Raw genomic sequence first — 26,745 nt, 5'->3', positions numbered from 1 at the left:
CTTTACTATACCCACCTCCAATTTTATTTTTGGGTTTGGGGGCCCGGGGGGTGGGGGGGCGGGCGGGGGGTTCCCGCCCCCCGCCCCCCCCCCCCCCCCCCCCCCCGCGCGGGCGGGCGTGGGCGTGCGACTTGATCATCCCCATGGGCCACGATGGCTGGCCATCGGCCGAATGCCAGACGCCAGGGCGGCCAGGTCCAGGCGGCCCAGGCCAAGGACCAAGGGCAAGTGGGTGGGTACCCGCAGATGCTTGTTCGGACGACGGGATGTGAATGATGCGCATGCGCTACCTACCTACCACATTACATGCATACTGCCGACGGACTCGTGGAGTGCGAGTCAGTACTTGTAGTTTGGGCAAGATAGGAACTTGACCCTTGAGAGGTTGCAAATTATCGATGATCCAAAGCGCCACATCATTTCAGCCTTTCGGCATTGCGGTTGCCTTCAAAGCCTATGAGACAGATTGGTCCTGCCCGAGTGCCGACCGATCGTACCGTGCGTGAGCTACAAATACTGTACTTTGGACACTGTATTGGTGATCTCGGCCAGACGGATATTCGTCTCGTCCATGGTGCTCCTTCAACCTTGACATGATGCATTGAATGTCGTGCCATATCTTGGCATTCATCGAGCAAGCATGGACGTCAGGTGTGTGTTTCCAACAGACGTTGCAGCGCATGCACCTCTCGGACGAGATGACGGAACCTTGCTACGTAATCACTATTATATACGGTTCTCTCTTTTTTCACACTGGAAGCAGCGCTGGCTAATTCAAGTCTTTTTTCATTGTGCTACGCTTAAAATCTGCAGTCATGCACAAGCCGTCCCAGCTACCTTAGGTAGTCTATGCCGGTAGAGGCCCCTAGGTTCTTCCGTCGAGTTCCCCCGAACGGGCCTTTCTGCTCTACTGAGCCTGTCTCGTCACAAAGTTCATCAGCTCCGCCTCCGAGACCAGCAGCATCTGCTTATCTGCCATCGTCGAGTTCGTCGCCGTGCGGCCCCCGAGCCAAGCCCGCCATATATTCTGCAGCGCATGCTGCGTCTGCATCTGGCCCGCCATGCTCTCGTTTTCCGCCATCGTCAGCCCAGGCGTCGCTGTGCCCGTCACCAGGTCAGGTCCTGCGTGGCCCGCGCGGCCAAGACGCTCCTCATCGCCCTCTCCCACCGTGAGCAGCAAGCGGGTAGCCGCCTTGAATCGGTCCACAATGTGCCACAGGCAGCCCCAGATCAAGTCGCTGTGTTGATGGGGGTAGCCCAGCTCCCGAAAGGGGCAGGCCACGTGCTTAACTCGTGCTGTATCCTCCTTGCGCAAGTAGTACACCATGGGCGCGTTGAAGCCAAACGAGTCGTAGGCCTCAAGGTCGCCTGTGAGGAAGAGTGCGTCTTGGGCAAAGTTGAAGTAGGTCCGTGGCGGTGCGCTGTTCGGCCTGCTACCCTTGATGCGCCACCCAAAGGTGAGCTCGTAGTGCTTCAAGCCCAGGGCGCGAGATTCGCTGTTGACGTGCAGGATGGCTGGTACCTGGTTCCCACGCGTCGTGCGCGCGTCCAGTTCCTTGCGACGGGCAGCGATCTTCTCGCCAGGTTGGTATCCCCCGCGTGTGTCATTCTGGAGGCAGCATACGCCGACGATGCGTGGCTGTATGAGGCACTCCCAGACTTTGAGCCGGAGCTCCGGTGGTAACTTTGTGAATTGGGGAAAGTCTCCCGTGGACGCCACATCGTCAACTCTGCTGCCGCTGACGGTGGTGGTGGTTGGCGAAGGAGATCTGCCGGTCGAAACACTCCGGCTCAGGCTAGCATAGCGGCGGGGCGAATGTGGCTGGTGTCCATCATCAAAGGTCCGGAACGCGAGCGCACAAACGGGGCCCGGGGAATCATCTTGAACACTGAGCGAGCTCATGGTCGGTGATCAAGAGCGCGGAAAATCCACGAGTGTGCTTTCGTGCGACGCGTGTGAGTCTTGGGCCTGAAATGCCAAAGTGTGGCTGATCTGAATACCGGTATGCACTCGCTTGCTTGCTACCTGGAAGGAGTCAAGGACCCGTGACGCGCACCAGAATCGAATTCCGGTTTTGCGATGTTCCAGATTTGCCCCAGACCACCTCTGTCTTGATGTGGCGACGCGACTGTGAGATATCTCGATGCAGAGCGGCGGACGTAATTACTTGCGTCGTGGTGCCTGAACAAATTAACAAGCTGCAAGTTGAAGGAAGATGAAGAAAGAAGAGAGATTGCGCAGTGGGATGATTGAAATGTGGTGATGGTATTGTTCTAGATGCGGGTGACGATGCGTAGTCGCACAAGTTAATTGACAGGTGAGCCTGCAATGAGGCGACGTGCATGCAGCCAGGCCCTGACACATCACGCAGCATGGGAGATGGGATGCTTTATCAAGAGGAAGGAGAACGGAACAAAAGCTCCCTTGTTTTAATTTAACATAACAACTGTCGCTATGTGTTCTTTCGGTCGCTGATTTAGTCTGCCGGGACAGGCGTGCTGTGTGAGCTCCCAAGCACCTCCCAACTCCGCAATCTAACATCTCTCTCAGGTTGAGCTGGCCTTCCTTGGCCTCTGAGAAGCTTCACGATGTAAGGGTCTCTAATGACAGTGTTGTGCAAGCCCTCTTCATCGGGACCATTGCCGTCACCGAGAATGACATTGCCGAGGAGGAATGTCGCGATCCAAGCCAGCACCAAAAACGGTGTGACGGCAACAAATGCCCAAACCACGCCCATTTTGGCATTCTCCCTGAGCTCGTCATTCATTCGAGGGTCGCTGGTGCTCGTCTCTTCAAAGCCTGGGTCGTATTCCAGACCAGACAGGTTGTTGAACACGGTAGTCATCACTGTGAGCCCCAAGGTTCCACCAAATGGATGTGCAAGAGCCATCGTTCCCGCAATGACCGCGCGATGTTGGCGAAAGTAGCCCACACCATGCAGCGGGCCTGACATGTAGCGCAGACCTGAGCCGACACCGACAAGCGCCATCATGCCAAAGATGATCGACGGCTTCTCGTTGTAGCAAGCCCACGACAGCATCCCGAGACCGACAGCCTCGACGAGGGTACCCAAGAAAATCGGTGGCCAGGTCATACGAGGCCAGGAGTTGCAGAGGAAGGAACAAATAATAACACCGCCTGAGTACTGTTAGCTGACAAGATCTCCCTTTGCGCGGTACGTTGCCATATTTACCAGACAACCCAGGAATGAAGAACAGAAGTTGAACTCCAGCCTCATCGGGCCGAAAATCCTTTACCGAGATAAAGTAGATGTTGCAAAAGTACAGTACCGCATACATGGCCACTCCAGAGGTTGTCTCTGTGAAGAAGACCAACATGATGTCCTTGGTCGTGATGATGTTCCATGGAATCATGGGCTTTTGCGTCGGGAATCTTTGAGAAAGGAGTTTCCCCGGCGCCATGAGATACTCCCAATACACAAACACCCCAGTCAACAGGGTCCCAAAAACCATTGGAACAACGACTGCCGCTGACGCCCAGGGATACGTCGCGCCTCCCCGTGTCAGACCCAAGATGATCAGGCCAAAACCAACCAGGAACAACGCCTGACCCCCAAAGTCGACGGTCTTAAGTCGTGCGCCGAACTTGGTGCGGCGTCCTGTCTCAACTGTCTCGTCGAGTTCCGGAATGGGCTGCGCGCCGAGTAGCTCCTTGCGCAGGAGGAAGTAGACCGTCACGAGAGCGACAACACCCATGGGAAGGTTGATCGCAAAGCACCATCGCCAATTCGCGTTGGTAAGATAGCCCCCAATGACCGGTCCAAGACCGTAGGCAGTGCCACCGACAAAGGCAAAGATGGACCAGTTGCTTGCAGCCTCCTTGAGCGAGACACGATCGGCTAGAATCGTCTGCACCACTACGTTGAGGCCCGCCGCCGCCAGACCTTGAAAGCCACGTCCGAGGAGGAGCATCGGGAAGGCGCTCGTCGGAGCCCCTGTGCACAGGGCACTGCCGAGGAGCATTAGTATGATGCTTCCGTTGATCGTGGCATTGCGTCCGAATACGTCGCACATTTGCGCCCAAAAGGGGATGAAGGCAGCAGATGTGAGGTTGAAGGCTGATACGATCCAGTTGAGCTGGGAGAATCTGCCAAAGTCATGGGCGATCCACGGCAAGGCGCTCGCGATGCTGTCAGGTGTCAGTGGGTTACTCTCTGGGTCGCCGACGCGATACAGGTTACGAACATGGTCGAGTCGAGAGCTTGCAGAGCAAAAGGAAACACCAGCCCAAGGATGATCTTCCATCTGTATTTCCGCGCTCTAGTCGCCTCCGCTGCGCACAAGTCGCAGGGCTCGAGGGATGGCGCGATCCGGTGCTCGCACGTCTTGGGGTTTGTCTTTGACTTCCTCTTATCGTCTCCCGACGCCCAGCCAAGGAGCCAGTTTGGAATCATGAGTTTGTCTTTGGGTTTCCCGTCGAGCATGCTGAATCAGTGTAGTAGCAAGCAGTCAGGATGACTAGGGGGGTTGATGTTACTCCTGATGATGGAGATGCGCATGTAGGAATGCTCAAGAACCATCCGTCAGGTGCAGCGACGAGACTAAGTCATACTTGTATATCGCGACACTTCAGTCTCACTCGAGCTAGATCCATGTCGCTTCATTACCGCCGTAAGGTTGTGTCGCGGCTAAGGAGCCTCCATGACTCCAAGGCCTGGAGTTCGAATGGTTTTACCATATCCGTATAACTGGCCTCGAAAGGCAATGCGACATATGAGGTGCAAGTAGGCCTGCTGGTCCAATGAGAATCAACCTGCGCTTGACGGCTGCCTTGTCGCTCGAAAGGGTTGACAAGTTCGGCATTCTCATGCGTCGAGGATGAAGCACGGGTCGCATCCTTAGAGTCTCAGGGAAGGCGCAGGGGATGAAGCTCGAATGGCTGCCCCAGAATGGCTTAGCGCCCTGTCATCAGTAAGTTCACCGGCCGGGGCGACGTATTAGGGCTGCAATCTCGAATCAAAGTCTCGATATGTCAAGAATCAGTTGGCAGGGCCAGCTTGCATAGCGAAGCGACTGATACAAAGTCCCAGGCCGTTTGTTCAGAACAAACACTGTACGCTAGCACCATCCATGTACACTTACTTAGTACGCATGGAGGCGGGCCTCATTGTAGTTATGTCGCATTCGCTAGATACCTACCCTAAACACGATTCCTGTCCGGACATCTTGTTGGCGAAATCTCAGCGCACATCTTGTTCGAAAGTCGTATGCCTACGGGTATATAAAGAAGCTGTCGTCACTGCAGGATCGGATGTTTATTCTCTACCATTGGTAGATAGGAGCGCAGATATGATGCTAGGTCATTCACAACAACAGCGCCTGGCAATGCGGATAGACGTGCTTGCACCGACACGACCGAGCATCTCCATGTCCTTAAAAGTCACAGTTATGGAGAGAATCTCGCACACAGGGCTACGACATACTGGCCATGATTGAAACACTTTATAGCAGGTACCTTTGCACAAAACATCAAAACGATCTACTGCTGCCTGCGCTCAATGGAAACGCACGCGCCGGGTTTGCAGGATCACACGATTGCCACTCCACTAATCGTACCACAGTAGTGCCATGAAGAATTTGCGCGAATGGTCCAGTGGCAGCGAGGCTTGGACCTTGTTAGCTGTGTGCTCAAGCTGGACCACCCGCTTGATGATCGGTTATACGGTACGTAGACCCGCGGGCAAAGCAGTCAAAGAAGATACCAAGCCCAAATTCTAAGAAGAATGTTGAGAAGGCCGCCTATTGCAGCATGACGCCGGTCAAGCTACCCGGGCGACCTGGAAAGAGAGTTCTGTGGGGATGCTCTGACGAAATGTTGAAATAGGCTCCAGTCTGTCGTGGATCGGAGCATCACCAAACTCAATTATCCCGCTCCGCCCAGCGCGGGCGCTGTTGCTGTGCCACTGACAGCCTCCAAACTGACAGAGTTCCGATGGCGGGGCAGCTCTGGCAGCTCCGGTCAGCTCAAGCAACGAGCAGATTAGTCAGGCCGACTGCTTGTCTCCTGTAAACTTTTTCCAGAATCGCAACGGCATGAGAATACGTACAAGAATCCAATTTAGCTTCTTTGGGGCTGCAAATGTACTGTATCGTCATCAATGGAAACTATTCGCAACAGCCCGGACTAAGAGATTACAACGTAGTCGCCTCTTCGAAATCTTTTTCTCCCAGCAACGCCCGAAAAGAGGGGCTGCCAGCAGGGGGTGGGGAGCTAGTGGTGGGGCAGGGACAGGTACCTGAGGCTCAGGCAAATTCAGGCTGCTGATACATGTACCTGCGCCCCGCGGTGGGGTCTGGAATTTTAGGATCTTCATGACATCAGTCGCATCAGAGCTCAGGGAAGGCGCGATGGACAGCATAGAGCTCCTTGACAACGGCAAGAAGTCAGAAGACCAGGAAAACTGTAGGATCGAGACCATTGTAGATGGGCGGCTCTGGAATGTGTATCGTGTCTTCCAGGCGGTTGTGGGTGCTTCGCCTGAGTGCGAGAGCGATGCAGAGGCTTCTGGAAGGCCCCTGCTAAATCGGTGTGGGCTTTTTTGGAAATGCAAAGAATCACGTCGAACCTCGCCCATCCGCCTTTATCTAGGTGCATGCCACGACCTCTCAATCTCTGCTCTGCTTCGTTTTTTTCTCATTCCTCATACAATTCTTCTGTGATACCCAAATCCTCCTCTTCTTTTCCCCTCAAGAGATTCACAGTCTTCCCATTATTCACCAAAATATCACACCCATTCAGGATCTCACAACACACATCAGACACAATGGCTCCCGCCGTCGGTATCGATCTGGGTACCACGTACTCGTGCGTGGGTATCTTCCGTGAGGATCGTTGCGACATCATTGCCAACGATCAGGGCAACCGCACCACTCCTTCATTCGTCGCCTTCACTGATACCGAGCGTCTGATCGGTGACGCTGCCAAGAACCAGGTCGCCATGAACCCGCACAACACAGTCTTCGACGCCAAGCGTCTCATCGGCCGCAAGTTTGCCGACGCTGAGGTGCAGGCTGACATGAAGCACTTTCCCTTCAAGATCATCGACAAGAGCGGCAAGCCCGTCGTCGAGGTCGAGTTCAAGGGCGAGACCAAGCACTTCACCCCCGAGGAAATCTCCTCCATGATCCTCACCAAGATGCGCGAGACTGCTGAGGCTTACCTCGGTGGCACCGTCAACAACGCTGTCGTCACTGTCCCCGCCTACTTCAATGACTCTCAGCGCCAGGCCACCAAGGACGCTGGTCTCATCGCCGGCCTCAACGTGCTCCGTATCATCAATGAGCCCACTGCCGCCGCCATTGCCTACGGCCTGGACAAGAAGGTTGAGGGCGAGCGCAACGTTCTCATCTTCGATCTTGGTGGTGGTACCTTCGATGTCTCTCTCCTGACCATCGAGGAGGGTATCTTCGAGGTCAAGTCCACCGCCGGTGACACTCACCTGGGTGGTGAGGACTTCGACAACCGTCTCGTTAACCACTTTGTTAACGAGTTCAAACGCAAACACAAGCGAGGTGAGATTGGCCCAACGAACGAGTTGAATATTGTCTGGACTTTACACTAACTATTTTTTGCAGATCTGTCCAGCAACGCCCGTGCCCTGCGTCGTCTTCGCACTGCCTGCGAGCGTGCCAAGCGCACCCTGTCCTCCTCCGCACAGACCTCAATTGAGATTGACTCTCTTTTCGAGGGCATTGACTTCTACACCTCCATCACCCGTGCCCGCTTCGAGGAGCTTTGCCAGGATCTCTTCCGTGGCACAACCGCCCCTGTCGACCGCGTCCTCTCCGACGCCAAGATCGACAAGTCCCAGGTTCATGAGATTGTCCTCGTCGGTGGTTCTACCCGTATCCCCCGCATCCAGAAGCTCATCACCGACTACTTCAACGGCAAGGAGCCTAACAAATCCATCAACCCTGATGAGGCTGTTGCTTACGGTGCTGCCGTCCAGGCTGCCATCCTGTCTGGTGACACTTCTTCCAAGTCCACCAACGAGATTCTGCTGCTTGACGTCGCCCCGTTGTCTCTCGGCATCGAGACCGCTGGTGGCATGATGACCAAGCTCATCCCCCGCAACACCACCATTCCTACGAAGAAATCCGAGGTCTTCTCGACCTTCTCCGACAACCAGCCTGGTGTGCTCATCCAGGTCTACGAGGGTGAGCGTCAGCGCACCAAGGACAACAACTTGCTTGGCAAGTTCGAGCTCACTGGTATTCCTCCTGCCCCTCGTGGTGTCCCTCAAATTGAGGTCACCTTCGACCTTGATGCCAACGGTATCATGAACGTCTCCGCCGTCGAGAAGGGTACTGGCAAGTCCAACAAGATTGTCATCACCAACGACAAGGGCCGCCTGTCCAAGGAAGAGATCGAGCGCATGCTGTCTGACGCCGAGAAGTACAAGGAGGAGGACGAGCGTGAGGCTGGCCGTGTCGGTGCCAAGAACGGCCTGGAGTCTTACGCCTACTCCCTGCGCAACACTCTGTCCGACCCCAAGGTGGACGAAAAGATTGAGGCTGCCGACAAGGAGACTCTCAAGTCCGAGATTGACAAGACCGTCACTTGGCTTGACGACAACCAGCAGGCCGCCAAGGAGGAGTACGAGGACAAGCAGAAGGAGCTTGAGGGCGTTGCCAACCCCATCATGATGAAGTTCTACGGAACAGGTGAGGGTGGTGCTCCTGGTGGCGCTCCCGGTGGCTTCCCTGGCGCTGGCGGTGCCCCCGGTGGTGCTGGTGGCGATGACGGCCCCACCGTTGAGGAGGTCGACTAAATACTATGTCTTGATACCCACGTCAAGACTTGTCGACATTTTGATGGAATTGGTACTGCGATACTAAGGCGCGCTGGTTTCTACTGGGATGAGGATTGATTAGACACTTGATATTTTTTGCGTTGCATCATGGTTCACGATAGGGAAAAGCATCGGTCTGTACTTTAATGAGTCAATGAAGATTTATAACTTCAACAACAGCGTCTCGAAGTGAATTTAGATGTTTGTCTTGGCTGCTCTAATCAACATCTCATTGCCAGTTTGGCGAAATTCTCTTGGTTTTCTCAGTCAATCTGGTTCGGGACAATACACTGGCTTGCCCATCTATCAATGACAACTAAGCCTGTCCCATGAACATAGCTGTGTACCATTGTTATTCCGACGAGAACATCATCTCTGCATATCCGATGAATCCTTGATTATTCTGTTTAATTTTGTCTGACAATACGTCGTCTTCCTATCTATCAATATTAACGAGACATTATACTATCTACTCCGACGAGAAGATCTCTGCCTGCATGCTCAACACATTATTAGTTATCTTCTTAAATTTGATCTATACCAATACGCCGGCCTGCTTATGTATCATTGATTGTGAGACCTCGTACCATAGCTGCTTGGACGGGCGATATTACCTCTGTATGTCCGATGGATATTTTTTATGAACTAATTAATTTGTGTCTCTGATAGATAATACGCCGGACTTCATATCTATCAATAGTAATAAGACCGTGTACCGAATTATGTAGACCCCAACAGTGAGTTGGTCTTGACACAGTTTCTATGCAATTTGTTACAAGAGCCAAAATCATGATGCGCTCGCCGGCTTGTCAATTCCCAAACTCTCCCTTAACTGCCTGCGCCTCTCGTTGTCATTCCGCCTCCATTCGTCGTCGTCTCGTTGTGTGCTTGCGTCAAATGCCTGTGTGAACACTTCATCGTCTCGGACGACCCAGTCCCTACTCTGCCAGATGTCCTCGCTGCTCCTCGCCCCGGGCTTGTAGTACTTCTCGTACTCCTTGTTCCGATAGTGCTGCCTGACAGCGTCTGCCTTGACAGCACCCGTATGCGACTTGGTCCGCATGCAAAACCAAAAGTCGTCCCATTGCTGGCTGCAGGAGCGCATCTCGCCGTTGCGGTAGACGGCGTTGAACTGGCCTCCGAGTGAGTTGCACGCCCATGCGAGATCGAAGGCCTGGCGGCAGGACATTTCGGTGGGGAGCAGAGCTTCGGAGAGGGGATCGCGAGGGGGAGCGTTCTCAGACGCTGGATCGATGGATTTAGACGCTTTGAGTGTGAACCATGATGATTTGGACTCGGATTCTGCTTGTGATGTGCTAGAGGACGTCGGAGATGACTTTTGTGCCGGCGTGGGAGCCTCAGGCTTCTTGCCGTCGTTGTTGAAGAGGTCGAAGAATTTTTGAATCTCAGGGTCCATACTGGGTTCGTTCGGTGCAGTCCTGGGTGTCGACGTAGACGGGGATGCAGTTGTGGTCGTGGCTGCCTTATCGGCTGGAGGCGCCGTTGGCTCTTTGGGAGAGCCCGATGCCCAGAGCCAGCCCATGATGTCTTCTATCGGTCTTGGAGAGAGAAGATGTGTCCAGGTGTTTCTGGTCGTTTGAGGCAGAGAAAGGAATAATTAGACACTCGGGCGATGGGTGAAAGACCGGTTTGCAAACGCGGGGAAGTCACAGTATCTTCGTATAAGTCTGGATCGCGTGACGGGAGGGCCGTATGCGTGCTGTATGCGAGGCGACAGAACGTGATTCGTTTCTGGGGAGTGGTGCTCAGGCTTGGTGTATCGCGTGCAAGATGATTGGCTTCAATCTCGGCGTTCACAAGGTATGGAGTACTAAGGTACAACCGTACATCTAAAGCGGGATCGGAAGATCTGGACGTCCGGGCAATGCGCCTTCCTTTCCGCGTCCGGGTGCAGTGACATCTGGATTCTGGAGTGCAGGGTGGGGCCGTCATCGCGACAATGACCTCATTGGCTCCAGAACCAGTCCATCTGAACTCGAGGCAGGAGCCGTAGCTAGCCTGGAGCAATCTGGTCCGACTAGATGGATCCTTCTCTCTTCGTTGTCGTGTTGCCTTTGTGAAGCTGTGTCGCCATGTTCCGCCTGCGACTACCAGTGGCGACATTGGCCCTGCGGCCTGGTGTTCCATCCCATCAGGCCATCAGGCCGCTTCTAGCTTCGACGCGGCAGCGCGTGAAGCATGGAGCTGTCGTGAGGAAGGTGTGGGAAAGCACCTCGCCAATTATTGACGAGAAGGATAAGGATGACGGCCATATCGGCGTCAAGCCCAATGAGACTATCATATTCTTCGACAGTAAGTATACGGCAACCACATTGAAGCTGGAACTGACAACTGATTGCAGACCTCTTCCCTCTCAAACTGTCAAGCATCCTCAACCGGGTATGGAAGACAGACAGAGATATGGCCCAGGTTCTTCAGCGGTTCGAGACTTCATCGCTCGGCATCATGGACCCTATTCGTCTCGTGAAGAACGCGATCCCCAAAGATATGCAACTGCGGGCTACAGAGATTCTGCCGCGGCTCAAGGACGGTGGCGCTTTTGTCAAGTTTGAGCACTCAGCTGCTCTGGATGTTGGCTCTACTGAAGGTGAGGTGGAAGTTGCATTATCGACCACGTGTCTCTAACATGGCCAGAAACGTTGATCAACAAGCTTAATGACCGACCCATCAAACCATGGTTCAGCCCCTTCCGTGGCATCAAGGCACATCTTGTCCGAGGAACACCCTGGCTGGAGGACCTTTATCGGTACCCTTCGAACCTTGTCAAGATTGAATTTGTCGCACCCGAGCCTGGGGCCGAACCCATGGAACTGTCCGAAGAGAAGCTCTACACACTGTTCCGCCGCTATGGCAAGATTGCGGACATCATTCCCCAAGCTCAGGACAACAAGGCTACACCGAGGTTCGCTTACCTGGCCTTTCCTATGATGCGTGACGCCATCATGGCGCGGAACTGTATGCATGGCTTCGTCGTCGGCGAGGCCCTAGGCGGTGGGAAGATGGGCACCAGGCTGCGAATGTCCTATGAAAAGCGTGTCAAGGCGCATAGTATCTGGAATTGGCTCACAAATCACCCTCGTATCGTAGTGCCCGCGATTGCAGCGCTCATCGCCGGTATCTCAGTCATCGTCTTCGACCCTATCCGCCAGTTCTTCATCGAATTGCACATCCAGCACTCCCTACGTTTCACTGAATCGAGGGTGTACAAATGGTTCAAATCGCAGACCGACCAACTCAACATCACCAAGAAGTCGTCTCCCCACGATGACCTCAGCGCCGTCTGGAACCATCGCCGGGACCTGATCGATCAGCTGCGAAGTTGGCTCGATGGGAGCTCCGACACGTTCATCGTAGTGACCGGCCCGAAGGGCTCTGGCAAAAAGGAGATGGTCATGGATCAGTCACTCGAAGGTCGGAAAGATGTCCTGACGATTGACTGCCGACCTATCGTCGAGGCTCGCGGAGAAGCTGGCACGATCCGCAGACTTGCGGCCGCTGTCGGGTACAGGCCCATTTTCTCGTGGGCAAACAGCATGAGTAGTATGATTGATCTGGCCGTGCAGAGCACCACGGGCGTCAAGGCTGGCTTCTCCGAAACTCTCGAATCACAACTGAACAAGATCCTGTACACGACGACTGCAGCCTTGAAGAAAGTCTCACTGTCTGGTCGCTCCAAACGGGACAAGGATGCCAACCTTTCAGATGATGCCTACCTAGAGTCGCATCCTGAACGCCGACCAGTTATCGTTATTGATAACTTCCTACACAAGTCCGAGGACAAGGGCATTGTCTACGAGAAGGTAGCAGAGTGGGCAGCCTCAGTTGTGCAGAACAATATTGCTCACGTCATCTTCCTCACAAATGATTCTTCCTACACCAAATCTCTGGCTAAGGCTCTCCCGGACCGTGTCATTCGCTCGGTATCGCTGGGAGATCTCGACCCAGATGTGGCAAAGAACTTTGTCATGAGCCGTCTGGATGAAGAAGCCGCGGCAGACGAGAAAGAGAAGAAGAAGGAGAAGCGTGATGGTGAAGAAGTGAAGCCCACCAAGCTCGACTTGGCAGGACTTGACGAGAGCATTGAGACCATGGGCGGCCGCCTCACGGATCTCGAGTTCCTCACCCGCCGCATCAAGACTGGACAAACCCCCAAGCAGGCTGTTGACGAGATTGTGAACGAAACCGCCTCCGAGATTGTCAAGATGTTCCTCTTGGGTAAGGCCAGTGGCGAGGAGCGCAAGTGGTCTACTCAGCAAGCCTGGGTTCTTGTCAAATCGCTGGCCAAGGAGCCTACGCTTCGCTACCACCAAGTCCTCCTCTCGCCCGCTTTTACGAGCTCCATGACACAATCTGCCAAGGACGGGGAGACTGCCCTCGAAAGCCTCACAAACTCGGAGCTCATTGCTGTGCAGTACACGCGGGGCCGCCCCACGACCATCACCGCAGGCAAACCATTGAACCAAGCGGCATTCTCTGTCCTCCAAAACGACCGTGTCTTGCGTGCAAAGATGGACCTGGCTGTTCTGACGGAGAATGCCAAGGTCGAGGCGCAGAGCATTGACAAGTACGAGAAGGAGCTCTCACTGCTCGGCGGCTTGCCCAAGCAGACTAATGAGACTACCTCGCGTATCAACTACCTGCTGGGCAAGATGAACAGCAGCCAGGACAAGATTGTCCAATTCGACAGTGAGATGAGCGACCTCAAGAAGATTCTGAACAAGGAGTACTAGCAAGGATGCTCACTCGAATATTATATTTCTGGGCAAGGGATTTCTGGGTACGGGAAGGGCGTAACGCGGCGGGCTTGTGTTTCTGGTTGCGGAAAAAACATACCCTTCTCCATCTGCAGTGGTAACGTCTCGAATACATTGTTCAAACAGATGCTACGCTGTCATTTTCATCTTCCCTGTAGACACATACATAGTGACCTCTTCCTAGCGGTTGCGCCACGATAGCGAACCCGCATCGAAAGCAGAACTCCTCATCTGCGCCTCGGAACATCATTGGTATCAAACAAAAATCAGCGCCGTCCATTCCCGACAGACGTCAGCGTGCAAAACTTTCCCGGCTGGCAACCGGCTACGAATCCGCCATCAGCATGGACTGCGACATGTCTGGCTGCAGTGATGTAGACGAAAGCTCACAGGCCTGCGCAAAGAAGATGCGAGCCGGTTGGGAGTACTCATTCCTGATTGTGTAGTAGTTGCCTGCCATCGTCAGTTACCGCCCAGCAAGCAAAGGAGAGAAGAAAAGAAAAGAAAAGAAAAAAAATATATAAGAACAGAGAATAAACTCACCTCGTGGGACAAACCACTGGCCGCCAGCCGAAATCGCAAACTCTGTCTCGTTCACGGCCACGGAGACCTTACCCGTGTGCACAAAGAAGACCATGTGCATCTTGCGCGAGTTCTTGGGCCTCTTGACGGCTCCTGGCGGTAAATCCACGATGCCAGCGCCCATGAAGGGCATGGTGAGCGTCTTTGCAAACTTGAAAGTCGCGTCGCGGATTTCCCGAGTCTGAACAGCCTCGCCCGAGATGGCAATCTCTTCCTCGCTGATGTCGACGGGCTCCTCGTCGCCAGGAGGCTGAGTCTCATACTCTGGGTCCCAGGCTATCACCTCGCTCACGATTCTGCCCTCGTTGGTCTCCCAGTCCTCGAGGGGCTCAGTGTCGTCCTGTTCCTTGACCGAGGCGGCTCTGGCTTTCGCTGCAGGTTTCCGCCCAGACTTGGACCCACGGCCGCGCTTTGTTGGTTCGGGTTCATCTTCGTGGACACGTACAATCTCCTTCATGGACTTGAGGACGAATCCATCTTGGTCCTTTTTGCGGAATATATCAGGCTGTTGCACGTCCTCCTCGATGGCCCTTTCGCCCTCCCACCAGCTCAGAGGCCTGTAAGTGTGACGTCCGGACCTCGTCTGCAAGATGGCATCGGGATCCCGCTTCACAGACATGAGTCCTCTGCGCTTGGGCATGGGCGGACCCTTTTGTAAGTCCAGAAGTGATGCTTCCCCGGCATCGTCGCCTCCCGCATTGGCCACCTTTGGTTTGCGACCTGGTGGTCTCCCGCGTGATCTTGCTTTTGGTGCAGTTGATGATTTGGGTGGTAGTTTAGAAGCCGCAGGAGCTGGCGATGCCTGGGTCGTCTTCTGGCGTTTCGCTCGCGGGCTCTCCTCCGCTGGAGGCTCCTGATCACCGTCTTTGTCGCTGTTAGCGTTCAACGGCGGCCGCTTCTTACGTTCGGCCGTCGTTTTGGGAGCGGGCGGCGCTTCGTGGACAGCAGCCTCCTTGCTCTTCTTGGATGGACGTCCCCTCTTCTTCTTTTCCGATGATTTAGGCTGTGTCGCCTCTGGCGTGGGCTGATCCTCCACTTGTGCGGCAGGCGTTGCCTTTGGACGCCCACGACCCCTTGCGGCCTTGGCTGGCGCTTGTTTCACAGGCTCAACCTCAACCTCAGGCTCGGGCTGGGGTTCGGTTTCTGGAGCCGCCTCCTCTTCATCTTCAGCTTGAGACACCTCTTCGGCATCTTGCAAATTGTCCTCGCCAAGTTCACCGTCACTACCATCGTCCTCGTGCTGCGCGTCCAACCCGTTCTCGATCATGTCCATATCATCATCATGTTCGTCAGTGGCCGCCTCCTGCTCGGCCATCTCAGCTGCAGCCGCGCCATTCGTCCCGTTGGTCTTGCTGCGCTTCGCGGTTGACGGGAAGTTGATCCTGCGCGTGACTGTCACATCGCGGTCTTCTGCAATGGGCGATGACATGTGTGGGTTTCGCCTGGCAGGTGATCGCAGGGTGGTTTTGAGGGGCGAGCGATCTTGCGAGATTGGGTAGTGGTCGTTGCGCTGATTCTTGAGGAGAGTTCGTGGACCTGGCCCAGCGCCTGCGCGCGTTAGTTAGTCCTGTCGGCGTACTTGCGCTGACTATGGGCAAGCAAGGCAGGTAGCTAGCTCACTTGTCTCAATGCTCATGGCCTCGCTTCCCGACTCGTCGTCATTCTCATCATCGTCATCTACACCGTTGGCTGACGCGGGCTGTTTCGTTGGCGAGGAGAAGAGGGCGTCGAGTGGTTGCATGCCCTGAGCATCGACCTCTCCCGTGTTGGGCAGCGCAACGCCTGTTTTCCTGGGCGCAAAGAATGTCAGATAAGTACCCTACTTGAGAGTCCTGCTACGAAGTAAGTGGCGCGACTTACCGACCACGGACACCAAGCTCGTGAAAGGCCTGGGATTCCGAGCCCTCGCCCCCAGCGCGACGGCCGCGAGGCGCCATTGCGGTGCTATCGTGTTGCGTGACAATTGGCGAGATAGTGGCTAAAAAGCCTTCGAGCTGCAAGGTTCGATGCAATGCTAGGTAGTGAAGGTCGACTGATCTAGCTGAGCTTGTGGAAAGTTCGCGCCACAAGGCAGATGAATGGGATATGGGATGCGGCTAAAGTTGATTGCGACGGAAAACTAGCGGGCAGCGTCCATCCATGTCAAGAAGTGCGTCCAGTCCTCAAGACGCGCCCGACTGGAGTCTTTGGTTGAGCCCAGTGTTGATTCACAGTGGGCGGGCCGCTGCAGACGGCCCCGAAGAGCGGTCACCCGGTGGCTGGGCCCCACTGGCACGCGCCTGGACGCGTCTTCGCAGCGCCTGAGACCTGCGACGCGTCGAGGGGCAGCAACTGCAAACCCAAGGTCAGGTATGGTTAGTATAGTACGTACGTTCAATGTCCATCTCATGAACAGGATCGTCAAACAGAAAATCGTCCTTGGCACGGTATCGTTGACTGCTACCTCAGCCTGCAACCAACACCAGACATGATGGAGGACGATCCCCCACCCAACGACTCCCAAGTCGCCCTCGACACACCTCCCACCTCGTCCAAGATCTTCCTCCCCCCATCCATCGACCGTCAGCCCCTACTCGCAGGCGCCTCAACAACCTACTTCTCCCCCGTCCCGTCCTCTCTCCAGCCGGCAGACCCCTCGAACCCATCATCCGCGCCCGCATGCGCCCTCGGCGTCGATGAGGCCGGTCGCGGTCCCGTCCTGGGCCCCATGGTCTACGGCGTCTTCTACCTCCCGCTCCCGCTGTCCGACCCCCTTCTCCGCGAGACACACCACTTTGACGATTCCAAAGTTCTCAAGCCAGACGTTCGCTCCGATCTCATGCGCACGCTCTGCACGCACGGCTCCGATCTACACGCCTCGTGCGGGTGGGCCACCAGCTCCCTCTCCGCGCGCGACATTGGCGCCAACATGCTCCGTCCCACGACGACGTACAACCTCAACGCCCAGGCCATGGACGCCACCGTTGACCTCATCCGGGGCGTCTACGCGCGCGGCGTCAACGTGCAGGAGATTTACGTCGACACCATTGGCCCCCCCGCCTCGTACCAGGCCAAGCTGCAACGGGTCTTCCCCACGGCCAAGATTGTCGTCGCGAAGAAGGCGGACAGCCTGTACCCCTGCGTTAGCGCGGCCAGTGTGTGCGCCAAGGTGACGCGCGACGCGGCACTGGAGGTTCTGTACGAGGCTAGAGGGGAGGCCGTCGGCCGTGGTGAGGACGAGGGCATGGCGTGGGGGTCGGGCTATCCGTCGGACGCGAGGTGTTCCAGTTGGCTGAGGGACAACATGCACCCAGTGTTTGGATGGGGTCCAGAGTGTCGGTTCAGCTGGGGCACGGCAAAGGACATGCTCGATGCCAAGGGCAAAGGTGTCAGGGTGGACTGGCCAGAGGACGACGATGGCGACACGGCCAAGATGACGGATTACTTTGCTGGCAACGCGGCGGACAAGGATGCCAGTGAGTTGGGGAGTTGGTACGGCACATCGGCCGGTCTCGAGGCTTTCTGATTAGGTTTTCTTTTTGCTTATTGTAGAGTTCGGCGTTGGGCACAAGGGCACTGGGTCCTCATAGATATCCTGAAATCGTGAAAGCATTATACGTGTAGCCTAATTACTCATCGAGAGCCGCCAAGACCGACTTGACTCAAATGTCGTCATCGCCATGTGCCGAGTCGTCAACCTTCTTCTTGCCCTTTGTGTCCAGATCATCCATGCCAATGTCCTCGGTGCTGTTGCCGCTCTTGGCTGGCACGCCGACGGCCTGGCGGGCCATCTCCTGGTTCATGATGAACTCGCGCAGACGCTCCTTGCCAATGTCGAGCCCCTGGGTGAAAGCCGCATTGCCCATGTGCATCATGGGTCCGAGCAGATTGAGAGAGTACGAGACGTACAGGCCACCAATCATGAGAATGAGTAGCAAGAAGAGGAAGGGGTTCTTGAGGACTGTCGTTTGTTAGCAAAGAGGATCAAGGTAGGGCCGGCACTCCACGTACCCGCAAACAATTCGTTCCATCCAAGCGCGAGCAGCAGGCCATAGAAATACCACGGTACTTGCGTGACGCCACCGAGCGCACCGCGCTTGGCCTCGACAAAGACGCCGTCGGCTGTCTTCTTGAAGCGGACAACGAGGTCCTGTCGCTTGCTCTCGCTGAGCACCGTCGTCTCCTCCTCGAGACTCTTGCCCTCGTCTTCATCGACGCCGCCGATCGGGGGCAGATCCTCCTCGTCGCCAGCCTCCACGCCGCCTGGCTGGGTCCCAATGAAGCTGACCAGATCGGGCGGCGCATAGGTCGATGCGAGTCTGAATCTTGATAGCAGAGGGATCAGCTTGAGCGTCGACTCTCTTGCTTTTGTGTAGATGCCCTCAATGTCGTCGGTGGGGCGCCATATCCTGGGCACGCCAGCTTCGTCGTAGCGGAATTTATCCTCAAAGTTCTCCCGCAGCTTCATCAGGATATTGCCCTCCATGACTTCTTCATCCACCTTCTCGCGCAGGGCGACCCAACTCTTGCGCCTCAAGCGCCACATGCCTACATCGACCTCTTCGTCACTGGCATCGAAGCTCTTGGCACGTTCGGCGAAACGGACCTCGGCCTCCTTGACGATGCCCGTGAAGACCTGCCAGATGCGGTCCCACAGGTCCTTCTCCGTCGCCGGCCTCTCGCCCTCCTCGGGTGCGCCGGTCCCAGCCCTACCGGAGCCAAGCTTGTTGAACTCGAGGCCAATCGCCTCGCCGAGACGAGACTTGACCCACCGTTCGACGCGCGTGGCCAAGCGGCGCATTTCCTCCTTTCGCAGCTTGCCGCTGACCTCGTCCAGCTCCTGCTCAAACAACATGTACTGCGTCTTGAAGTTGGTCCACGGCACGCCCTGCATAGCTAGGCTCTGCGCCTCGACCTTGAAAATGTCCAGCGTCTTCTTCTTCTCGCTAGCTACAATCTCGGCAAACTCGTAGCCCCCGCCGGCCTTTTGCCCGGCCTTGACCTTGTTGCTCACCGCCTCGCTGAACGCCACGACGCCCGCCTTGTGCGCCGCGGAGAGCTGGCCCTGGTACAGCGCCTTCATGCGCGTGTCGACCTTGCTCTCCAACTCTTGTCTTTTGCGCGTGAACACGCCCTTGTGGTACCGACTCGCCTGCGACTCGAACGACTTGAGCACCTCGGTGCGTGCCTTGCTGCCGGTCGCACCGAGATCGGGCAGGACCGTGGGTTTGCCAAACCTTGTCGCTTCGGCCTGTTTCTCCTCAAGTGGCGTGATGACAACGTCGAATGAGATGAGCACCTCACGCGCGATTTCGTCGCACCGGAATTGCGCCAGCAGTTCCTGTTGCGTAGGGAGATCGAGATCCTTGTTGTTCACAATCTGATCCCAGATACCTTCGGCGTACATGGAGAAACCGTCAGCGGGAATTCGGCGATGGTACTCGGGCAAGAACACGCCGCCTTGGAGTTCGTCGTCATCCTTGTTGCCAGACTTGCCACGGTGGCCCGTGGTGAACCGCGAGCCCAACGTGGCCACCTCGCTAACGAATTTATCTCCCTGGAGAATCTTGTGGGGCAGTGCCGCGAAGCCAAAGTCAAAGTAATCCTCGATCCTGGAGTTTTCGAGGCCTTGGGGCTTCGAGATGGAGCTCCATATTTTCGTAAGGTCCTGGATCAGCGTGTTTCTCAGATTGGCCAGCGGTGTGGTACCGAGGTGGTCGCGGATCACGAAGAAGAGCAGTGATCGAGGCGTCGACTTCTTGTCCTTGAGGAACAGCTGCAGGTTGACCTCGAACACGGTCTTGAGCAGTCCCATGTTGGCGCCCTGGTACAACCCGACCTGGTGCTCCCAAATGTTCACCAGCAGGACCTCGCTCGTCGCGAGCGCAAAGAGCGCGCTCTTCCTCTCAAAATCCTGGTCCTCGCCACGCTCGCGGCCGTCGGTACCCTCGACATCCATCACCAGGATGTTGTCCGCCATCTTCGTGCCCGCGCTCTCGGTGCGCTTGTTCTTGGACATCCAGATACCCTTGGTCGTCTGCTGGCGCGCCGTCTCCGACATGACGGAGAATTCGGTACCAAACAAGTTGTTGAGCAGCGTCGATTTGCCGGTCGATTGGGAGCCGAAGACGGAGATGATGTGGTAGTTGAAGCCGGCTTCCGCGACACGTTCCACTTGCAGGTACTCGTTCATGTTGGCGCTGCATACAGTCAGCAATGTTTTACGATTTCCCTGTCGTTCAGACCAACTTGAACTCCTTGTCGCCGTCAATAATCTGGACGCCATGCTCAAAGCTGTCGGCGGACGGCGCCTCGCCGACACCAGCCATGTGGCCGTTCATCGTTGTGGCCAGTTGTTTAGTTCAGGAGGGGCGCGGGCGGGTTCCGTAGAATTGGTCGCATGTGTCGATTGGAAAGGTAGTTTGCAAATACAGACTCAAAGCCCCGTCGCATGGGATTTGTCCAGGAGAACAGATACGGTTGACAGTTTCCTTTGAAGGTGAATGATCGTTTTGCCTGCCTACCATACATTCGCTCATATGATGTGGGCAGGTGGCCCAGCTGCATGCCATCAAGTCCACGGGCCAAGCTGTGGCGGAGAAGGGAGCTTGCCCCCACCCGTCCCTCGGTTTAGCACATGTTCCGCGCCGAGACGTCATCGTGGTGCGTCCGTACACGTACATGTAGGTATGCCAATAATGCATATGTGCATGACTTGTGCACACTGTGCTCCTCACGCAAACAGTCGTTCCTTCTCGTGAACCCCACGTCCAATAGAGGGGCGGCCAAGCTGGCCATCAAGGGTCCAGTCCATGAACTACAGCAGGAGGGGTTCATCATGTTAAAAGCACAGCCGTACAACTCACCTCATCCGACTGCTTGCTCTGCTGCTCTCATTCAATAACCCTCCCTAGAGTAGTCACGCAATCCAAAATGCTCATCAAAGAGACCCACGTCGACGTGCCTGTCACCGTCAATGGCACCGAACAGTCTATGCGTGAGGTCTTATCCAGAAGATACCGATGTACCGTACAGGTTACTGATCCCCCTTGCCAGGCATCTTTGTCTTTCACCCAACAATTCCAGGCTATCCAAAGGCGTGAGCTTCCCTTGCTTCGATACAGTGAAGATCAACTTGGCTAAGGTGCACATGCAGCAAGTTTCCCGGTGTCTGCGTTTTCAGCGAGATCTATCAAGGTACTTCAGGCAGCCCCTATGTCCAACACTCCCTTACACGGTCCTCACACACATAGTGACCGGCCCCGTCGCCCGCTTTGCCCGCCAGATCGCGGGACAAGGCTACATCGTTGCCGCCCCTTCTTCCTACCATGACTTCACGGGCCCCGAGCCCCTGGCCTACGACGCCGCCGATACGGATAAAGGCAACGCGTACAAGGCGCAAAAGGTCGGGTTCTCCATCCCCCTTATATCTTCGGATCCTCAAAGGCATGGCCTCTAACGTACACAGACACTCGAGTCGTACGATGCTGATGTCACAAGCACCGTCGACTACCTCCTGTCGCTGCCCACGTGCACTGGCCTCGTCGGGTCAACGGGTATGTGCCTGGGCGGCCACCTTGCGCTACGTGCTACAGTATGTCCTCTCCCTTATCCAGCACGTTGTACACACCCAAGTCTCACACGCGCCAGTTCGACTCCCGCATAACAGCGTGCGTGGCGTACTTTGCCACAGACATCCACTCCCGCTCTCTCGGTCCCCATGAGGCCGCCAATTCCTCTCCAGAGCCCCCCGCCGGCAGCGCACACACCCTGGACCATCTCGAGAAGCTGCAGCACGCCGAGGTGGCCATGATCTTTGGCATCAAGGACACTCACGTGCCCGACGCAGGACGGGACCTCATCCGCTCCAAGCTGCGCGAGGCCAAGGCGTGCTTCAGTTTTTACGAATTTGCCCATGCACAGCACGCTTTTATCAGGGATGAGCTGAGCAAAGGCCGCTACGATCCGGCTATTACCAAGGTATGCTTTGAGGTGCTCCTCGAGCTCTTCACACGGACTCTCAAGACCGACCTTGGCCCTAGAGATGGAGCTGTTACTGCGCCGGAGCACGTGTGCTAGGTTTGCCATAAGAACCGAGCAGTAAAAGACAAAAGATAATAATTTCAGGAAGTCTCCAATATACCGGCGTAGAGTCCATCAAGGACGCATCACACCTGTCTATTTCAAATCTACATATCGTGATATGCGACGTATTGCTATACCTAAACCAACCCGGACTCGACGCGCCGCAGCGCGGAGATGATACTATGCCAATTTCTATAAACAAAAAAATCAGGTTTTAATGTTGACATAAATGCTCCTTCGCAACCCATGCATGGAAAAGCATGTACGCACACCGAAGCCTCAAAACTTCACACTTCTTTTTTTTCTAGCGCTGCCCTGCAGGAGGCGGCCCTCGCGGCTGCGGAACGTTCGGCTGCGGTACGTGCGTCTCACGCTGCGGTGATCTTTGGCTGGCGAACGATCGGCGCGTGTCAATCTGGGACTCCTCGTCAAAGAGCTCCCGACGACTGTGCCCCGGCGAGATGGGCGAGGTGACGCCCTGGTTGCTGCCCGCTAGCGACGGGATGCTCTCGCCAGCCTTGCGCCGGCCGCGTGTGCTGTGCCTCTTCAGCATGTCGTTGCGCAACGCGTTGATGTCGCGGTCACGCTGGGAGGCTTCTCGAGCGATACTGCCGCCGAGCTTCGAATCGTCCCAATGGCCGCTACCGGCCATCTCACGCACGGGCGGACGCTCTGCGATGCCCGAGATGGCGGCCTCTTCCTTCTCCTCGGCCTCGGCGGCGTTGGATGGGGGTGGTACGAGACGGGCCTCCGCCTTGGACTTGGCCGAATCGTCGCGAGCCTTGGAGGCCCAGTCGTCCGTCACGGCCACCGAGTATGCGGGGTTGGCAGGGCCGCCGAGAGCATCGCCGCCGCCACCTGGGCCGTTAATGGGCACCTTCTTCATGGCAAGGGCCAGGGCACACATGAACTTCGAACGGCGGCTGGCGCGGACCATGGCGTTGTGCCAGTTGGACTTGTGCAGGATGGAGATTTCGAGGGTGAGCTTGTCAAGGTTGCCGATACTGCCGATGCCAATGGTGAAGTCTGGCTGGAAGTCGCGGGAGTTCTCAGGGTCGCGTACAAAGTTCTCCATTTCCTGGCGGAGAAGCTCAACGTCCTCGAAGCTCGTGTCGAACGATACGTCAACGGTGAAACTCTCGTACATGGACTTGCTGCGGGAGATGTTGTCGACCCAGTACGTGTTGAGGACAATGTTGGGGATCTGTGAGACTTGCTGGGTCTCGGTGCGGGTGAAGACCGAGTACAGCAGGGAGATGCGCTCGACAATGAGCTCCTTGTCCGAGATGAGGACACGATCGCCCACGTCGTATGGATGCTTGACGAAGAGGAAGATGCAGGAACCGAGGAATTCCTGGGCAGTGACCGCGAAGATGAACGAGAGTGACAGCAGCGTCGTGCCAGCCGAGGCAATAACAGTGACGAAGCTGCTCTGGAAGAAGGCCAGGAAGATGAAGATGACGATGAGCAGCACCACGAACAGGAGCACCTTGTCAAAAGCACCGAGAGCTTGGCCAATGTCCTTCATGCCCTCGGCAATGGCCTTGCGTTCCTTGCCAGTCTCGACAACTTTGCGGACCATCTCATCGAGACTAATGTCACCATTGCCGTCGCCGTCAATGGCCGCAAACGCCTCCTCAGCCTCCGCGCGGTGGGCAGGGCCCAGCACCTCGACGACATCCTCAAAGTAGAGAGAATCCTTGCCCTCGACGACAAAAGACATCCAGATGCGGCGTGCCAGGGCATCAGAAGAGCGCAACTTCTCCAACGCCTCGAGGACGATTGAGTGTGCAGAGTTGGGGTTGAAGACTTGCTTGCCGGAAATCTCAGAGGCAATGTTTCCAAAAGCCGAGGTCACCTTGCCACCAATGCGCCCCGCCTCGCCGAGCAGTCTCATGGGCGTCACGGTACCCGACTTGGAGCGGCTGTGCTTGCCACCGCCGAATTTCAACTCGATACTGTCGTTGATGACATGGTCCTCCTCGGCGAACTCGGGGCAGTACATGGGGAAGAGCGTGCGAGAGGCGTCGTACAGGAGGCCAAGAAGATGTATCTCTCGCTTCGAGTCCTTGATGCGGTTGGCGAAGGAGCGTTGGTGATACGTGACGCCAATCATCTGGACGATGAACTTCTCGCCGAGGAAGACAGCCGAGGAGCAGAAGAGGGCGCTCTGTATCGTCTCCAGAGTCCTGACCCAGTTCACGCCGCTGTTGTATGACTTGCCAAAGAGGTTCCTGAAGGTGAGCCAGGACGCCAGCGCCCAGAAGAACAACGAGAGGGGGAGAGACAGGTTCTCGAGCACGGTGGCGTACTTGCGTGTACCAGCGCTGACGATGCCGGAAAAGAACATGAAGAGCTTAGGGATGAACCAGGCGACGAGCTTGGCGGCCCAGACAGTGAGCCAGGTGATCTCAATCCAGAGCAGAAGCCGGAAGAGGGGAGGCCCGATGGTGAGGTCGTCCCCCCGGCCAGTGTTGCCCACGGGGATATCATTTTGGTGACCGGTGAAAGCGAGGACAATGATGGGTATGGCGAGTATGATGCCAACGGGGATGATGTAGACGAGATAGCGGTTGACCACAGAGAATCCGATAATCTTGTTGTACAGTCGACCCATGAAGTTCAGCTTGGGGCCACTTCCGACGGTGTCACCCGTGTTGCTCCGGCCAATGGCGTCGTCCTTCTTCTGGCGACGGCCCCTGTGGCGCTGGAAGGGGTTGTGCGAGTGTTCGTTCTGCTTGTCCTTTTCAAACTGCGTCGAGTCCAGGCTCGAGGTGATGGCCATGTCCGCTCGGCGTGCGCCGGTCGAGGCATGGCTCTTGACCGTGGCCAGAGGAATGCCGTCGTCTGGGCCACTCATGTTGCCGTCCTGCTGAAAACGACTGGCTCCGTCGGGGAGTTTGGCAAAGCCAGATGTGCGTGATGTGAGGGAGTGTTGTCTGCCGGGTATGCCCATGGCGAGACGAGGACGATTGGTGTGGAAGGGAGGTCGACGCCCTCTGCGTTCGCACCGGACAAGAACAGAACAGTGACCCAGTTCACGTATGGATCCCGCACCACAGATTTAACTGCCCGAGGCCGCGATTGGGAACGAGGTGGACCGTATGCGGGGCGAGAGTTGTCGTTGATTAGCGTCGGGGAGCCTTCTAGTGAATGCGGTGATGCACACGCTACCCAAGCTGTCCGAGCTGAAGCTGGGCGCCAATGCCGATCAATGAGCGATGGTGATGGTGGTATCAGTGGTGTGCGAACTGGGGCTGCTGGAGGGTCTGCGTCTACGTAAGACGATTCATGCGGTCGTAACGGGGGTAAGATGGCTGTTCGTTGAGTGCTGAGTGCAGGTGTGAATGATCAACTGAGCCAAGGCGGAACGGATTGAGATCCGGGGTCCGGAGTCAGGGGGGGGGGAGATATGTTTTTGAGGTGCAAATTTGAAGGACCGCGGAGAGGAATGAATGACGAGGACGAGGAGTAGAATGACCGTGACAATCCAAGAACGAGGGTTGGCACGGATATACGTGAAGGCGGCGGGACTGTTTCGTCTCCAGGAGAAACACGCGTCCGTTTTACCTCGAGGAGAAGGAGCAGGAGCAGGAGCAGCGGCAAGGAGGCCGAGACGAGGTCGATGATGGGCGCGCGCGCGCCAGCAGCTGGAATTCTCTTCGTATCGGGGAGGCTAGAGCCGTATGTACTAAGTAGGGTCAAGGGGGGGATGGATCTCGAGGTGCAGCGTCGAGGGTCGTGGTTGGTGAGAGCCTGAGGTGATGGGACTTTTCCGTACTAATTGGGTGGCCTGAGTGGGACTGGACAGGCGGAAGGCGCTCAGGGGTCCCGCGCAGCTAACTGCCTGCAGTGCCAGTGGCCGCTCTAGGCAGGCTGGCACTTCTTTTAGCGGATGGATGGCGCTAAGAATGGCCCGTCATCCCCTGCGTCGCCCTCTCAGGAGCGTCCCGTCAAGCGAAGAAGGACGCACGCCTCCAGGTCGTTTCATAATGGGCGGCGCAAAGGCTCGAACCGGTCTTGGAACGAGAGACAGGCCACGACAGAACGAGCGAGCGAGCGAGCGAACGAACGAGGCTTGGCAACGAAATGTCCTGGAGCAGAGGACGATGGCGTTGCCCGGAACAGTGGGCACGAGAAACTCCAGTCTTGTCTGTCCGTCCGTACGTGCGTTGCGGATACAAACCCAATCACTCTCAAGCTTCGAGATCAGATCGCCCAGAGATGCGAGCGATCAGTCACCCAACATCCCTGCACATGATGCATATCAAAGATGCCCAGATTCGCGGTCATGCGTATGTACATGTTGTAATTATAAGGTATGGATCTTTAATCAATCACAACGAGCCTTTCTTTTTCCTCTACCACGACTCGCACCTCTGGACGCGACGCACGAAAAGTTCTTTCGACCCCTTTTCCACGTCTCCCACCACTTGCTTCCTTAGCTGCGCTAGCGCCGACGCCACCATTCAATGCCCCGGCGTCCGTGACGTAGGCGCGCAGCAGCTCCA

General features: G+C 56.1%; 10 protein-coding genes across 10 annotated transcripts; 4 read left to right on the top strand and 6 right to left on the bottom strand.

The window, feature by feature from the left end:
* Positions 1-907: 907 nt before the first annotated feature.
* On the bottom strand, positions 908-1,903 carry J7T54_007461 (uncharacterized protein; the record flags this gene model as incomplete). Its single annotated transcript, XM_051509372.1, has 1 exon — positions 908-1,903. The coding sequence occupies one exon, from the start codon at positions 1,901-1,903 to the stop codon at positions 908-910; it is 996 nt and encodes a 331-aa protein (XP_051359664.1).
* A 574-nt stretch (positions 1,904-2,477) lies between these two features.
* On the bottom strand, positions 2,478-4,445 carry J7T54_007460 (multidrug transporter; the record flags this gene model as incomplete). The annotated part of the gene is made up of 3 exons (XM_051509370.1): positions 2,478-3,139; positions 3,195-4,150; positions 4,207-4,445. The coding sequence occupies 3 exons, from the start codon at positions 4,443-4,445 to the stop codon at positions 2,478-2,480; spliced, it is 1,857 nt and encodes a 618-aa protein (XP_051359663.1).
* A 2,340-nt stretch (positions 4,446-6,785) lies between these two features.
* Positions 6,786-8,792, top strand: J7T54_007459 (uncharacterized protein; the record flags this gene model as incomplete). Its single annotated transcript, XM_051509369.1, has 2 exons — positions 6,786-7,533; positions 7,597-8,792. 2 exons carry the CDS (start codon positions 6,786-6,788, stop codon positions 8,790-8,792), a joined length of 1,944 nt encoding a protein of 647 aa, XP_051359662.1.
* An 808-nt stretch (positions 8,793-9,600) lies between these two features.
* On the bottom strand, positions 9,601-10,356 carry J7T54_007458 (uncharacterized protein; the record flags this gene model as incomplete). The annotated part of the gene is made up of 1 exon (XM_051509368.1): positions 9,601-10,356. The coding sequence occupies one exon, from the start codon at positions 10,354-10,356 to the stop codon at positions 9,601-9,603; it is 756 nt and encodes a 251-aa protein (XP_051359661.1).
* A 550-nt stretch (positions 10,357-10,906) lies between these two features.
* J7T54_007457 (Mitochondrial escape protein-like protein) lies at positions 10,907-13,564 on the top strand (the record flags this gene model as incomplete). Its single annotated transcript, XM_051509367.1, has 3 exons — positions 10,907-11,126; positions 11,176-11,421; positions 11,469-13,564. 3 exons carry the CDS (start codon positions 10,907-10,909, stop codon positions 13,562-13,564), a joined length of 2,562 nt encoding a protein of 853 aa, XP_051359660.1.
* Positions 13,565-13,913: 349 nt separating this feature from the next.
* J7T54_007456 (Centromere protein-like protein) lies at positions 13,914-16,107 on the bottom strand (the record flags this gene model as incomplete). The annotated part of the gene is made up of 4 exons (XM_051509366.1): positions 13,914-14,041; positions 14,132-15,718; positions 15,791-15,960; positions 16,031-16,107. 4 exons carry the CDS (start codon positions 16,105-16,107, stop codon positions 13,914-13,916), a joined length of 1,962 nt encoding a protein of 653 aa, XP_051359659.1.
* Positions 16,108-16,637: 530 nt separating this feature from the next.
* On the top strand, positions 16,638-17,675 carry J7T54_007455 (ribonuclease H2 subunit A; the record flags this gene model as incomplete). The annotated part of the gene is made up of 1 exon (XM_051509365.1): positions 16,638-17,675. One exon carries the CDS (start codon positions 16,638-16,640, stop codon positions 17,673-17,675), a length of 1,038 nt encoding a protein of 345 aa, XP_051359658.1.
* A 136-nt stretch (positions 17,676-17,811) lies between these two features.
* On the bottom strand, positions 17,812-20,478 carry J7T54_007454 (uncharacterized protein; the record flags this gene model as incomplete). The annotated part of the gene is made up of 3 exons (XM_051509364.1): positions 17,812-18,110; positions 18,161-20,349; positions 20,399-20,478. 3 exons carry the CDS (start codon positions 20,476-20,478, stop codon positions 17,812-17,814), a joined length of 2,568 nt encoding a protein of 855 aa, XP_051359657.1.
* A 604-nt stretch (positions 20,479-21,082) lies between these two features.
* Positions 21,083-22,228, top strand: J7T54_007453 (dienelactone hydrolase family protein; the record flags this gene model as incomplete). The annotated part of the gene is made up of 6 exons (XM_051509363.1): positions 21,083-21,146; positions 21,206-21,248; positions 21,306-21,346; positions 21,403-21,554; positions 21,618-21,743; positions 21,800-22,228. The coding sequence occupies 6 exons, from the start codon at positions 21,083-21,085 to the stop codon at positions 22,226-22,228; spliced, it is 855 nt and encodes a 284-aa protein (XP_051359656.1).
* A 310-nt stretch (positions 22,229-22,538) lies between these two features.
* Positions 22,539-25,190, bottom strand: J7T54_007452 (putative MscS family protein-like protein; the record flags this gene model as incomplete). The annotated part of the gene is made up of 1 exon (XM_051509362.1): positions 22,539-25,190. The coding sequence occupies one exon, from the start codon at positions 25,188-25,190 to the stop codon at positions 22,539-22,541; it is 2,652 nt and encodes an 883-aa protein (XP_051359655.1).
* Between the last annotated feature and the right edge of the window lie 1,555 nt (positions 25,191-26,745).

The sequence above is a fragment of the Emericellopsis cladophorae genome (genome assembly GCF_022114955.1).
Source record: "Emericellopsis cladophorae strain MUM 19.33 chromosome Unknown NODE_59_length_126458_cov_121_923675, whole genome shotgun sequence".
Taxonomy (NCBI): Eukaryota; Fungi; Ascomycota; class Sordariomycetes; order Hypocreales; family Bionectriaceae; genus Emericellopsis; species Emericellopsis cladophorae.
This window is presented reverse-complemented; position numbering and strand designations above follow the sequence as displayed.